We start from the raw sequence: 13423 nt of genomic DNA, 5'->3' as shown, positions 1-13423 counted from the left end.
TATCCTTAATCCTTAATAATAATAAATTGGATTCCGTCAAATCCACCATTTGAATCATTATAAATTAAAACAATCCTTATAAATGGACACATTAAAAAATATGCTAATTTTTTTTTATAATAAGCCAAATAAATAGTAAGGTAGCTGTTTAAATAAGTGATGTGATATGTGATCTTCTAAAAAATTCTCAGAGGTTGGAGTCTCTGAGAGTTTTTCCCAACCCATCCTCATAATTGCTCTTTCTCTAACTTGGCTAAACTTTTGTCCACAAGATAGGATTGATTTCTCAACTTCCCTCAATATAAGACATTATGACTTGACATTTTGCATTTTTAACAACATAAATCATATAACTACACAGTGTATAAATCATTTGTCAAATGTAATAAGGATAGACTAATATAATCAAATAATTATGTTTTACGCATGCAATTGAAAATCAATATGTTGATTTTTGCTAATGTATGGTAGAAGAATATCATTGAGAATCTTGTTAACGAGCTATTTAACATACTTGTTAAGATTATTAAAAGAATTTTTTTTTTGTATTTATTTATTGTATTAGAACTTGAAATTTTTAGTTTATTATATTAATACAATTTCTTACTTTTGTAAATTTAACCACGTATTGTTAGGACATTCATTTCAAAATGGGGGAGTTTGTTGTAAGAATTTAATCAAAGCTATTTCTTCTTCTCCGTTTTCTTCTTCTTCTCCTCTTTCTCCTCCTCTTTGTCTTTCTTCTTCTTCTTCTTCTTCTTCTTCTTCTTCTTCGTTATCGTCATCACCAATAATACCAACATTTTGCGAACATCTTTATTAGTTTTGATTTTTTATACTACCATCATTAAATAATTTCGGTTCATTTCTTAATTTATTTCGATTCATTTGTGTGTTAATTGAGGTTCACTTGATGCTGCTGATAAGTATCAACCAAATTTTTTATTCCTTAAGTAATTTCAATGTATTTTTGTTAATGATCGAGTTTTTTCTTAGCAAAAAAGAATGAAATTATTTATTATTACTTTATTCAATTGTATTAGATTTCATTCCATTCAATTTAATTTGTCTTGAAAGTCATTCCAACCATTGGAACAAATTATTTATCGACAATACACCTGAACTGCAAATGAACCGAAAATATTATTAAAACAAAATCATTGTATAATACCAAATGAACTGAACATTTATCCATTATATAAATTTAAATTCAGAAACACCTACGTCTAGAATAAACCGAAAATATTATCAAAGCGAAACCACTATATAATACTAAATGAACCGATTATTGTCTATTATATAAATTCAAATTCAATTCAAAATGTTAATTTTTGTTAGCAAAATATTGGTGTTGTTGGTGATTACAATAACCAAAGAGGAGAAAGGAGGGAAAAAGAAGAAAAATCAAACAAAAAAGAAGAAACAAGAAAAAAAACATCAAAACTTCTCATCATGCTCTTCTTTTCTTGTCTTGTTCATCTAATCAAATAAAGAAGAAGAAATACATAATGCTGCAAAATCACTTAATAAATTTGGATGTGTTTTTGTTCATAATTCAATTTTATTTGTGTTTGTTTTCGAATTAAGTTTATGTGTCGCAATCATTAAGTAATTTCGATTCATTCTGGATTTAAATAAGGTGCATTTAGTCTGTACTTGTTTTGAAACAAGTTTACATTTTGAATTTAATTTTTGGTTCATTTTGAATATAATTTCGATTCATTTCTGTTTTGGACAATTCAAAACTCTTCCTCCTCATCTTCTACTACTTTTTCACCGGGGAGAGAAGGAAGAAAAGAAAAAAAAATACAGCAGTAACAACAAAAGAATGACGATAATGAAAAAACACGTGAAGAAGAAGGAACGCGAGAAGAAGAAGAAGATGCACTTGTAATCATGCTCTTTTAATGAGAGTGATTTTTATTAGTGTTGAACTTACTTGAATGAATTTAAATGAAAAAATATTTGAATATGTAGCAACCTGTTTAATCTATGTATGCAATAAAAACTTAAAATTTTTTATTTTGTGTAAAATATTTCAGTTTTGACTCTTTAGTAAGTGTTTTTTTTAAAAAAAGGTTTTAACAAATATATATCCTAAGAACACATGTTAAATTTATAGACTCAAAATTTTTTTTATTAAAAATATAAAATTTAAATTTTCAACATATTTATTACATATAAAACAAGAAAAATAATAATGTTATTTCTATTTTATTAATATCACTTTTTTTTTACAAATTCATACAAACATATAACAATAAAACATGTGAAAAATGATATTATAAAAAATAAAAATAAAAACAATTATTTTTATAAAATAAAAATATTTAAAAATAATAATTTTAATATATATTTTTAGAACACATGTTAGCCTACCCAAAATAAAATGTTAACAGAATCTAAAAGTATATATATCCACCAAAATGAATGATATTTACTAGGGCCACCATGATCCATCAGACCATCACACACTATTGAATAGAATAGTGTATGGTATACTCTACTGTATAGCAACATTTAAATGGGGACAGCAAGGGGAATTAAGTGTTGCGGACCCCATAACATGAGAGCATTACCAACACTTTTAAAGGTTGTGATACAATCTCACACTTTTGTGTGTTCCAATTCATCACCACGAAACTCACTCAACATTTATTTCAAATTCAACTCATTTTGACCCCACCACTTCAACTCCTATTATAACCCTTTAGAGTGGGTAGCACCATTCATTTCATTTCATTATGCTTCTCAACCTTCACCACTATCTCCCTTTTCTCCAAACTTCATATGTCTTCCATTCACACTCGTTTTAATGATCACCCACTCACTAGTACCCAGCTAATTGTAAAGCTACAAACATTTATTTTCAAATTATAATTAAGGTAAATGAATTAATTAATAGCCTTAAGTTTAACATTTTGTACTTGATTCTTAGTTTATAAACAAAAATGTACTTCCATTCATGATTCATTCATTGTCTCATAAGCACTCCATTACTTTTTGGTTTTTTATTTTGATCTGATAAGCACTTGCTCTTCTTCAAACTTAATCCAGTTTAGCACATATTATGAAGAGGGAAGAGTGCACTTTTATTACCAATCTAAAACAGTTGCCATTACCAATCAATTTCTCTTGGAACCAAAATATTCCTAAAATGATTTTATTTGTATTGAATGTAATTAAATTGAATTGATTTTAAAATTGATTAATTATTTTACATTTCGTCCCCTTCTTTACACTGATATTTAGAGGATAAAATAGTTTTTTCTAAGGGTTTAAGTCCAAAATCAATGTAAATCTTTAAAAAAAATGAAAGGTTAAATACAAAGGGATATAAAATAAATCCATTAAATTTCAAAATTAATTCAGTTATCATTTTAAAAAAATCCAAACAAGATAATTGCTCTATAAATTAAATTAATTCCAGTTCCCAGATTTCCCAAACACATACTAATACTAAAAATACTTGAATTAAGTAAAATCTCTATTTCTTTGTATTTGTTTTACACTTCAGTTAAGATTAGTCAACTCTCCATTTTTTGTTTTACTAAAAGTATTGACACTTGATACTTTTTTCAATATGACTATAAATTTTTTTCTTGTTTTCATTAAAAATATAAAAAATTCAAATTTTTAATATATTTATTTTGTTTTTATTAAATAAAATATTTAAAAATTTCTATAATAATAAACTTATCATGTGTTCTTAGGCACATGTTAGGGCATATATTAACTAAAACTAAACCCTTAAATAAATTTTAGTGCGTTATAAAGCAAAAAAATTAAATATATGATTTCATACAACACCAGAATCGAAAAACAAGAAGAAATGGCTCAAAACCCTTCCTAATAGTTTAATACTAACAGGTTACATAAATAAATTTGTTTGACTACTTCTTAATTAGATAAGATTATCATTTGTAGCCAATGTACTATATTATTTTTTTATCGGAATTCCATTTAAGAATCAGTCCTTGGCTAATAAATTGCTGCATGCATAGGATGGAATTTAAACCCCACACTTGCTTAAAAAAATAGATTTTTATTATTGTTTTGATATTTTCAAAAATTAAATATACATTTGAATTTTTATCCATTTAAGCTTTAAGAGAATAATTCGGATAACGAATTAAAACTCTTAATCATTATTCTATTTCAAATTATCACTAAAAATAAACTAATCTGGATATTTGTACTTAAATTAAACTTGTTTAAATAATAAATAATAATAATAATAATCATTATCTTCAATTGAACCTCGTGATTTCAGTTCAAATTCAGTAAACGATTTTCAAACTCCTTCAATACATGGATTGAAATCTCCAGTTAAATGCTACCAACCAAGAAGGTGAATAAATACACCTTGAAAATGTTATTTATTCGTAATCCAAACAAGCATTGTTTGTGCCGAAAAGAATCAAATAGTAAGAATCATGAATTAATTATCACTAGACTCGTAGTCATATTAAGCATACATTAATCTAACAATGTAAGCAATTAAGCAAGAACAAACTGAGTTAACAAAGTAATAACACTGTAATATACAGAGGGACACTATATGCAATTTCAAAATTACATCACTCATATTTTTACCTATATAAAAGGACAAGAGAAAATTACTTTCTGTTCATCGCAGTGAACAATTGTGTACAAAGAACATTTATAACCAAAAAAAAATGTTTCAATTTTCTTCTATTTTCTTTTTTTCTGAAAAGAAAATTAGAATTTGCACAAACGAAAAGAATTTTTCTTTTAAAGAAAAAAGAGATGACCGTACCAGATGAAATGTCAACAGAATCAACGGTTGTGGTTAACTCTTCCAAAATCCGCAAGCTTCCTGGACCGGTTAGCGCAAAACGACGCTGCGGCGGAGAGGTGCGGCTTCGCCGCCGCCGCCCTAACCTCGACAGCCGCCGCCATCTTCGGACTCGCACGAACCAACGGACTCAAGCAAATAGCCATGCCTGAACCTGAAATACTCTTCGCATGCCCTAGCCGCGAGCGTCGCGCAGGTGTCGCCGTCGACAACGGCGTCCTTCGCCACTGAGGAGACGACTCTGAAGCGTATCCGCTTCCCGACGGAGACCGATCGCATTCGTCACCGAAATCGTCCGTTCTTACCGGCGACATTCCACGATCCGTCACTCGGTGGTGGTACCGCCGCCGTGTTCCCGGTGCGTGAGCTGAATTCTCTGCTGTTCCAGTCCGATCCTGATTTTTCCGGCGAGAAGGAAAGAACGTAGAGAACCACGAAGGAGACGCCGACGGCGACGGTTTCTCGCACGACGGATCCGTACGATACTTCTCCGATCTGGTCCTGAAAAGATTCGAGAATTTCCAGAACTTGCTCAATCGCTTCTTGGACGGCCTCGGTCCGCCTTCGAACTCGGAATTCCCGCCGTAGGTTGGGCCAAGCTGAGGCGTGCTGTAAAAGAGCCGGTCGCGGGCGTCATCGGAGGAGTTCCACGCGGCGGCGTAATCGGATTTCCGACGAGAAACGTAGGGAGATACGGAGCGAGGGAAGACTAAAGGCGGCGGGTTAGCGTCGTTGTTTCTGGAACGTTCGTCGGAGGTGCGGGAGGCGTTTCGAGTGAGTTGAACCTGAGCGTGGGCTTGGGCCTGGGCCTGGGCCTGAGCAGCGAGTATAGCTATGAGGCGTTCACGGAGACATGTGGCACAGACGCCGATGGTACTGCTAAGGTCAGGTAAGTGTTTCTTACACCTCATTTTTTTTTTTTTTAAATTTTCTCTGTGTGTCTTTTGCGATGCTTGTTGTGTTACGACGCCGTTTTGCAAGTTATGAAGTGGTTGCGATTGTGGTTTATGTTGGTGGTGGTGGTTGTGATTAAATTGGGTAGTGGTAGTAGCAGTAGCATTAGCGTGTGTATGGGTGTGTGTTGTGTTGTATTATATGAAGTGAAAAGAGAGATCTGATGGAGAATTGGGAAGGGTTGCGTTGTCTATTTCACACAAAATAGAGAGAGAGTTGGTTGGGGCTAATAAGTGTGTAGAATCTCTATTAAATTTAATTTAGCGTGAGAACGGGGCAGAGACACAGAGAGAGGGGTCAAACTTTTACTTAGCTTAGCTTACGGAAAAGGATGGCCGAACAGATTTGATACCAAGGCCTAGCTAGATAAGGAAGGATGCATGCTACAGTATAATGGAACAGATTCATCCACATAAAAATACAACATGTACAAGGGATTAGCCAAACTTATTTTCTTCAAAATATATTTTATATCTATAATTTAGATTTTCTTTGAGGTCATAATTCATCTTTATTATTGTGTCACAATATTCTTGTTAGTTTCTTTTTTCTTTCTTGATTTTTCCCTTCAAAGTATTCATAGTCCATAGCAATGACAAATCTTTTCTCTATTCATTGTCTGAAATTTGAATCTAAATGCTCTCCATTTATAAACTTAGGATCAAATTTCCACCACTTGATTAAGATATTTAATAAGGTAACTGCCAAACTACATTACGGTAATTTTTGTATTCTAATTACTTATTAGGATTAAACTAAGGATATATATGTTAAGATTACTAAAGCTTCTATAAAAAGTATATAAAATTAAAGCTTTTAATATATTTGTTATTTATTTAAAGTAAATTTTTTTTATAAAGTTATCAATAGTAATCCTAGTCATTAAAGCTTCGATTAATTCTTCAAGCATATAGTTTCATAAGTAATACACCAAATTAGTTTGTAATATTTTTCGAAAATACTACATGCACATAAAATATTAGTCACTATATATTTGTGTTGACTTGTTAGAATATTAGACAATTTGGTCTTAGAAAATACAAAATAAATTAGTTCTTAATTTTTTTTAAATTATAAATTAATTTTTTATCTTTCTGAAACATAATTCATATTTGGTAGAATGATTAAATTATCTGAAATTTTTTTAAAAATATATATATAACTAATATGTTCGAAATGAAAATTGTCAATTAAGGACTCATGTGATTCTTTTTTTACAAAAAAAAAAAAAAAATTGGAAATTGGAGATCATTCTCTTTAAATCATATACAATTAGTAAAAAGGTAAGATTTATCTCTTTCGAGTTTCTTTTAACGAACAAAACTACTAATTAAGTTAGAACACTTTTTGGTTAGATGACTAGACTACTAGAGTTAAAATTGTCAAAGCTCAATAAACATCAAATATCGATATTTTAAATAAATGAAAGAAAAATACAGATTTGCTACTAAATTTTTGGAAAAGGTAGCTTAGACCAATTTTATTTAAAATATCAAGGATCAGAATGCTAGAGTAATTATTTTGGACAAAAACATTACATTACTTAATTATCTACCATCCGTGGTGTAAAATTATAATTTGTAGTAGTGTCCATGTGCTTAAAAGTCAATAATCACAGCATATACTTGGGGAAATTTAGGGAAGTAAGTTACTCCATTATGACAATGTTAGTACATTTTTGTACGTATATGATATATTGACAAAGTTATAGCTATTATCGAGAACTTATACTAATCAAGCAAATGTTCTCATCGAAGACATTCCTGTGGTTTTCTAAGATTCATCAAAAAAGAGCTATTTTTAAATTTTAAGCATTTTAGGCTTTGATGTAAGTTTTAAAATTTCACAATTTTTAACTGGAGTTTTATATTAGAATATAATTTTATTTTATATTTTTATAGCTATCAGTATTGACTCTATTTGGTAACTCTTGGTGATATTTGTAAAAATAACATATGCCCACTTGAATACTTGATCATGTGATCCGCAAAGATGTTTTAACCTTGAATACTTATGTAGTGTTGGTGTTTGACTTTTTATACCGTGCGATACGGTAATTATGATGGTTAACTAATGACATGTTTGCCTTTGATGGTCAGATTTCTTGCTTTAATTTGTAGGCATACAAATATACAATGCGATTATTCCTTGGTTGAATCTCGAATCTTTCTGGTTTTTTTTTTCACAATTTTTTTTTCTTTTCAATTTTTTTTCAATAATTTTATAGAGTTTAATTTTAATGTGTTAACAGTATAAAATGTGTTTATACAATCATGTAATAACATCTATCCTTTTAAATAATTATTCACGTAATTAATGAAAATAATAATTATTGTACACAATGTATTAAAATTAAATTCTAATTTTATAATATTTATATATATAAAATTATGTAAAAACATATTTTCAGAAATTTTAATTAAAATTTGTGGATTTATGTGCGGTTTCAAGAAAGATCTCACTAACTAAAAATAATAACATTATTTAAAAAATGGAAAAAAAAAGTTTTAAATATGTATTATTTTCGCACAAAGTTACCAATAGTATTATATAAAAAATTTGAATTAATACTGGTTTCAGTGGGACTCAATTCTGTTGTTATATGAGTTACATAAAATAATGTTAGAGATAAATTTTAAATCGGTATCTAAAAAATTTTATTACTGACAAAATGGTACTTGATATTTGTTATTGATAAAATTATCCAAATTTTAAAATTTGATAAAAATGACTAACAGTCCTTATGAGTGATGTATCAGTTAACTATTATCGTAATTATAAAAGTTACTTATTTTTAATTTTTATAATTTTAAAACACTCTAATTTTAATTTTTTTAAAATCCTAATCTCTTTTTTCTCTCTTTCTTTTTTCTATAATTCTCTCACTGCACATTTCCAGCAATTCCCCTTTTTTCTTTCCTTTCGTCACTCGTCTCGGTTCTCTTCTCTTCATCAGCCCCTTTAAGTTCATCTCCATCTCTATCTCTATCGATTTTCATCCTTCCCCTCACTGTGAGTCAAGTAGTATGGGTTTCAATTTCGATCGTTCTTCTCTTATACTCTGAACTCTTTTATCTAGAACTAACAACATTTGCAATCTTGTAAGAGAATAGTAAAGAATGAAGTCAAAAGATTCAAGTGAAAAGATGATGGTTTGGAGACCCAAGTTTAAGCCCTTATTCTGTTGCCTGCAAGATTTATCGGTTACAATTACTCTTCCTCCTCTTCTTCCTTCTTCTCCATCTCCTCCTCCTTCCCCATGGATCCAAAGATGCAAGATTCAATTTTCAGTTTTACTTATCAGTCAACGAAATTTAACAAGAACGGACGGTTATACAAGCATGATATGTTTCTGAGTTTCAGGAGCACCAACACTCGCAACAATTTTACCGATCATCTTTATCATAATCTCATCAGGAAAGGAGTTTTCGCCTTCAAAGACAACGAGAGACTTTAGAAAGGAGTATCTATCTCATTTCAATTCCTACAAATTATCAAAAATTATTGCATTTTTATCGTTGTCTCTTAAGTGATTATGCTGCTTTCACATGGTGCCTCGATGAAATGGCTACCATTGTTCACTACATGAAAAAATTCAAAGAATTCAAACAAAATTTTTTTGGTTTTCTATGATGAGATCCTTTCGATGTTAGGAAGCAGGATGCTTAGGAAAGAAGGGAAAAAAGATTAAGATTTTAGAAAATTGAAATTGTATTTTTAAAATTATAAAAATTAAAAGTGGGTAATTTTTGTAATTATGATAATTGTTAACTGACACATCACTCATAAATATTAACTCCAGATAATTCAATTAATAGCTGGTCACTTTTGTCAAATTTAAAAATTTTTTAAAAATAATTTTATTAATAACAAAGATCAAGTACTATTTTGTGAGCGCTAAAATCTTTGACAAGGTATTAATTTAGTATTTACTTCAATAATACTAATATCAATTTAAGTAAATGCTATATTGTTAAATAATTTTGTATTCCCGTAATTTTAAAAAGTAACCATTATATTAAGATTTGTGTTATAGATCATTTCTAAAAAATTTTATATCAATCTAAAATTGTTTTATACTTTTTATATACTTAAAACTCAAATTACTTATATAACCACAATAATATATAATAAACATTATTTATGTCAGACTTTATTAAAATCTGACGCAATATCGTATAATAATTACAAGCGATAAAACTTTAATTGAGATGTGATAATGAAACTCATCTCGTTATATTGATGGTAACGTGATTACGAATACCTTTATACTTGTATATTCTTAATAAGAAAAAGAAAGCCATTAATCCATTTATAATTACTCCATTTTGTTTTTGGTATGACGTATCTGTGTTAAATCATTAATGGAACATTAAACACGTCAAAAATAAAGTAAAGAGCATTATTGTCACGCTTCATACGGTGCCTTAATTCATCTAAAGAAAGAAGTCAAACTCTGGCCTTTGTTCATCATTTTCATATGTGCGTTGTGCCAATCAGCTTTTGATCAATTAAGAGTCTACTTATAACGGTTATAATCTCCTTTATTCTTCTTTTGGCTTTTGTTTAGCAAAGTTTTATTTCAAATTTCAAATTTTAGAAGAGATGAGTTTTAAAGTGGTTCTTAAATTTTTATTTGATTTTTAAATTGGTTTGTGTTAATGGCATGCTAGCGTGGATAATTAGTTTCACGTGTAATAAAGTAATTAGTTTCAATGTGTTATCTGTGGGTTAGTAATATGTGATCTGTTAACATAAATGATAGTATTACTATCATGTTCTAAAACAGTCTGTATGTGGCGTTCTGTGTCACGTGTCAATAAATTCAAAATTTAGAATATGAATTTAGTATGTAAAATTAAAAGAGAAGAAACAAATTCGTTTTTTGGGCCAAATTTTTCTTTTCTTTTTTCATAAATTCAAAATCTCAATAATTTTTAATGTACTAATTTTTCTTTTATATTTTCACACATAACTTAAATAAACTTAGGATAAAGTTTAGTGTTGAACTTTTCTTTAAAAAAAAAATAGGATAAAATATTATTTTATTTCTCAACATTTAAACTAGGTATTAATTTGATATCTGTACGAGATGTCTCTGGTACGGTTTGAAAGGTGGATCGGGAACCCGCGGGCGAAGCTGGAACCGGATTGCTTGACTGGAACAGTGGGGGGAGGTACCTGCAAAGACACTCCGACGCTCAAGTCAGAATGGATCTGAGAGGTAGAAGGTGTGAGGAATCAATGAATACCTGGAGGGACCTGGGTCCTCTTATTTATAGGCGATGGTGAATATCTTTATCTTATCTTATTTGGCTAAGATAAGGGAGATATTTGAGTTCGAAAGTTGGTTAGAGGCTTAGAAGGGCCGGTTTTTGGGCCTTCGGGTCGAAGCGGGTTGTCCCCGGATAACCGGGTATGCGGGATCCGTGGGTCGGATCCGTAACAGTTGCCCCCGCAGCGGGAGAGCGAGCGAGGTCGGTCTGTCGCTGGGAGACGTTTTGTTATGGGCTCGATTTTTCCTCGAGTGCCCGTCTGATTTCTTTGAGATGAGGTCGGTGCCTCGGTCTTCGTATCGTGGAAGATTCGTCTGACCGTTTAGGTCTGACGTGACTCTTCCGTTTTAGTCGCGTCTGTTGCGTTCTTCGAGGCGTTACCTTTTTCGAGGGGGTATTTATTGCAGGCTTGTGCTTTTTCTTCTTTGCCCTCGCGTTTGCTTTGCTTTCTAAGAGTATTTTCGTCGCTTTACTTTTTTCAAAAACCGTTTTGGTTTTTCTTCTTCAGTTCCCTCGTTCTGCTTTTGCTTCTCTATTGCCTCTTTTTCTAACCAGAGCATTTCCCATTCTCCATTTTTGCTTTCTGTGGTTTCGGTCGGTCTTCTTCTGCGGAATCTTTCCTTCGGATTTTCTTCCTTTGATTTATCAGGTTAGCATTTCTCTCGTTTCTTTTTTTTTTTTTTTTGCTTCTTCTGCTTTGTTTTTTGCAGTTTTTTGTTTTTGCTAAGTGTGATTTTAGAGTAGTTTTGTGGCGTTTGTATGGTGGTTAGATAGTACTGTTGGGTTTTTAGAAAAGGGCTGGGGCGAGTGCCATCGTATGATTGGTGGTGTGCAGTGGCGGTGTTTGTTTTTGGTTTTATACCCGCCGTCGTTTTCTGCCGTGAGGTTTGGCTGACGGTGGTGCTCGTCGATATTTTAGGTATGGCTCGCCGACGGATGGAGGGTGTGAGGGCTCCGGTGGCCCCGGCGGGGGGTGTCCCTGACCTTTTTTCTTGGGTCACCACTGATGTTTGGGGGACACCGTCGCGGATGACGGAGGCGGACCTCCAACGGCTCCGTGATGAAGGGGCTGTTTGTGGGGGTGGCGATGCCGAGCGCCACTACGAGCTTGCCCTCCTTGGGGTTGACGAGAGGGTTTGCTATACTAATCTCGACTCCCCGACAGTGCCGGATTGGATGTGGGTGTATGAGGCGATGTTCACCCGGCTTGGTGTTCGGCTTCCCTTTTCTCCGTTTGTTCAGCAGTTGTTGAATCGGTGCTCCGTGGCGCCGTCCCAGCTACATCCGAACAGCTGGGCGGCAATACGGTCTTTTGAACTTGTTTGTGATTATTTAGAGCTACCTGCCTCAGTAAATGTTTTTCTTTTCCTTTTCTTGTGTACTCTTCCGACTAAGGAGGGGAAGCATAAGAAGGGGTATGTATCTTTCCGAGCTCAGCCCCACCGTCGGGTTTTCGGTTTATATGAAGACTCCTTCCATGGTTTTAAGAGTGGTTACTTTAAGGTTCGTCCCGCGAGGGGGCATCACCCTTTTTGGTTGACGCTGGAGGGTGAGCGTCGGTTCCCCACTTACTGGAACTTTAAGGCTGGTCCGTCCGTTTTTACTCGGGTGTCGAAAGAGTTCTTGTCCTCGGAGGAGCGGGATATCGCTCTTGTCCTGTGGCAGTTATTTGGGGAGCATCCTCTTAATCTTCGGGACGTGATGGGTGATCCGGTTGCTTGCCGGTCGTATGTTGGTGTGTGTCCGTTCTTTTACTTGTTTTTATGTTTTGTTTCCCGTTTTCGTAACTTGGATTTTTGTTTCTTGTTTCTTTTGCAGTTGAGATGGCTGGTGGCTTGACATCCTTGGCGCGTCTGAAGGCGGCGATGGCCCAAGAGGAGGGGTCGTCGTCCCCGGCTACTCCTGTTTCTAATCCTGCCGTGGAGTCTCAGCCGGTTTCTCAGGAGGTGATTTCCTCGAGTGCGCGGGCCGATGCTCAAGTTTCCCCTGGCCCTGCGAACTCTCCTGAAGTCGTCGTGGTGACGGCTGCTGAGGCTTCTCGGAAGAGAAAGAGGCCTGAGGACCCGAGCAGTGAGACTTTTGAGGATGAGGGTCTTGTGCCCAGCGTGATGGATCGATGCTTCGATGCCCCGGGGTTTATTGATCAACACTTGATGCCTGGAACGGAGCCGTTTTTTGATGGCTGCGACGTTTCGTTCCAGGCCAAGTCGGTGTATCGTGCTCTCCTCCGATCTGCCGTTGTTGTTCGGAAGGCTGAGCCTGTGATGGCTCAGGTCGGTTTGCTGGACAAGAAGCTTCGTCATTCTCATGCTGAGGTAGCCAAGTTGAAGGGGGAACTTGAGGCTGCCGAAGCTGCGAGGGAGAGGGCTGTGAA

General features: G+C 33.4%; 1 protein-coding gene across 1 annotated transcript; it reads right to left on the bottom strand.

The window, feature by feature from the left end:
• Positions 1 to 4560: 4560 nt before the first annotated feature.
• Positions 4561 to 6109, bottom strand: LOC107635190 (uncharacterized). Its single transcript, XM_016338584.3, has one exon. It carries the CDS (start codon positions 5728 to 5730, stop codon positions 4801 to 4803), a length of 930 nt encoding a protein of 309 aa, XP_016194070.1. The 5' UTR covers positions 5731 to 6109; the 3' UTR covers positions 4561 to 4800.
• Between the last annotated feature and the right edge of the window lie 7314 nt (positions 6110 to 13423).

The sequence above is a fragment of the Arachis ipaensis genome, chromosome B4 (assembly GCF_059453495.1).
Source record: "Arachis ipaensis isolate K30076 ecotype BB chromosome B4, ASM5945349v1, whole genome shotgun sequence".
Taxonomy (NCBI): Eukaryota; Viridiplantae; Streptophyta; class Magnoliopsida; order Fabales; family Fabaceae; genus Arachis; species Arachis ipaensis.
This window is presented reverse-complemented; position numbering and strand designations above follow the sequence as displayed.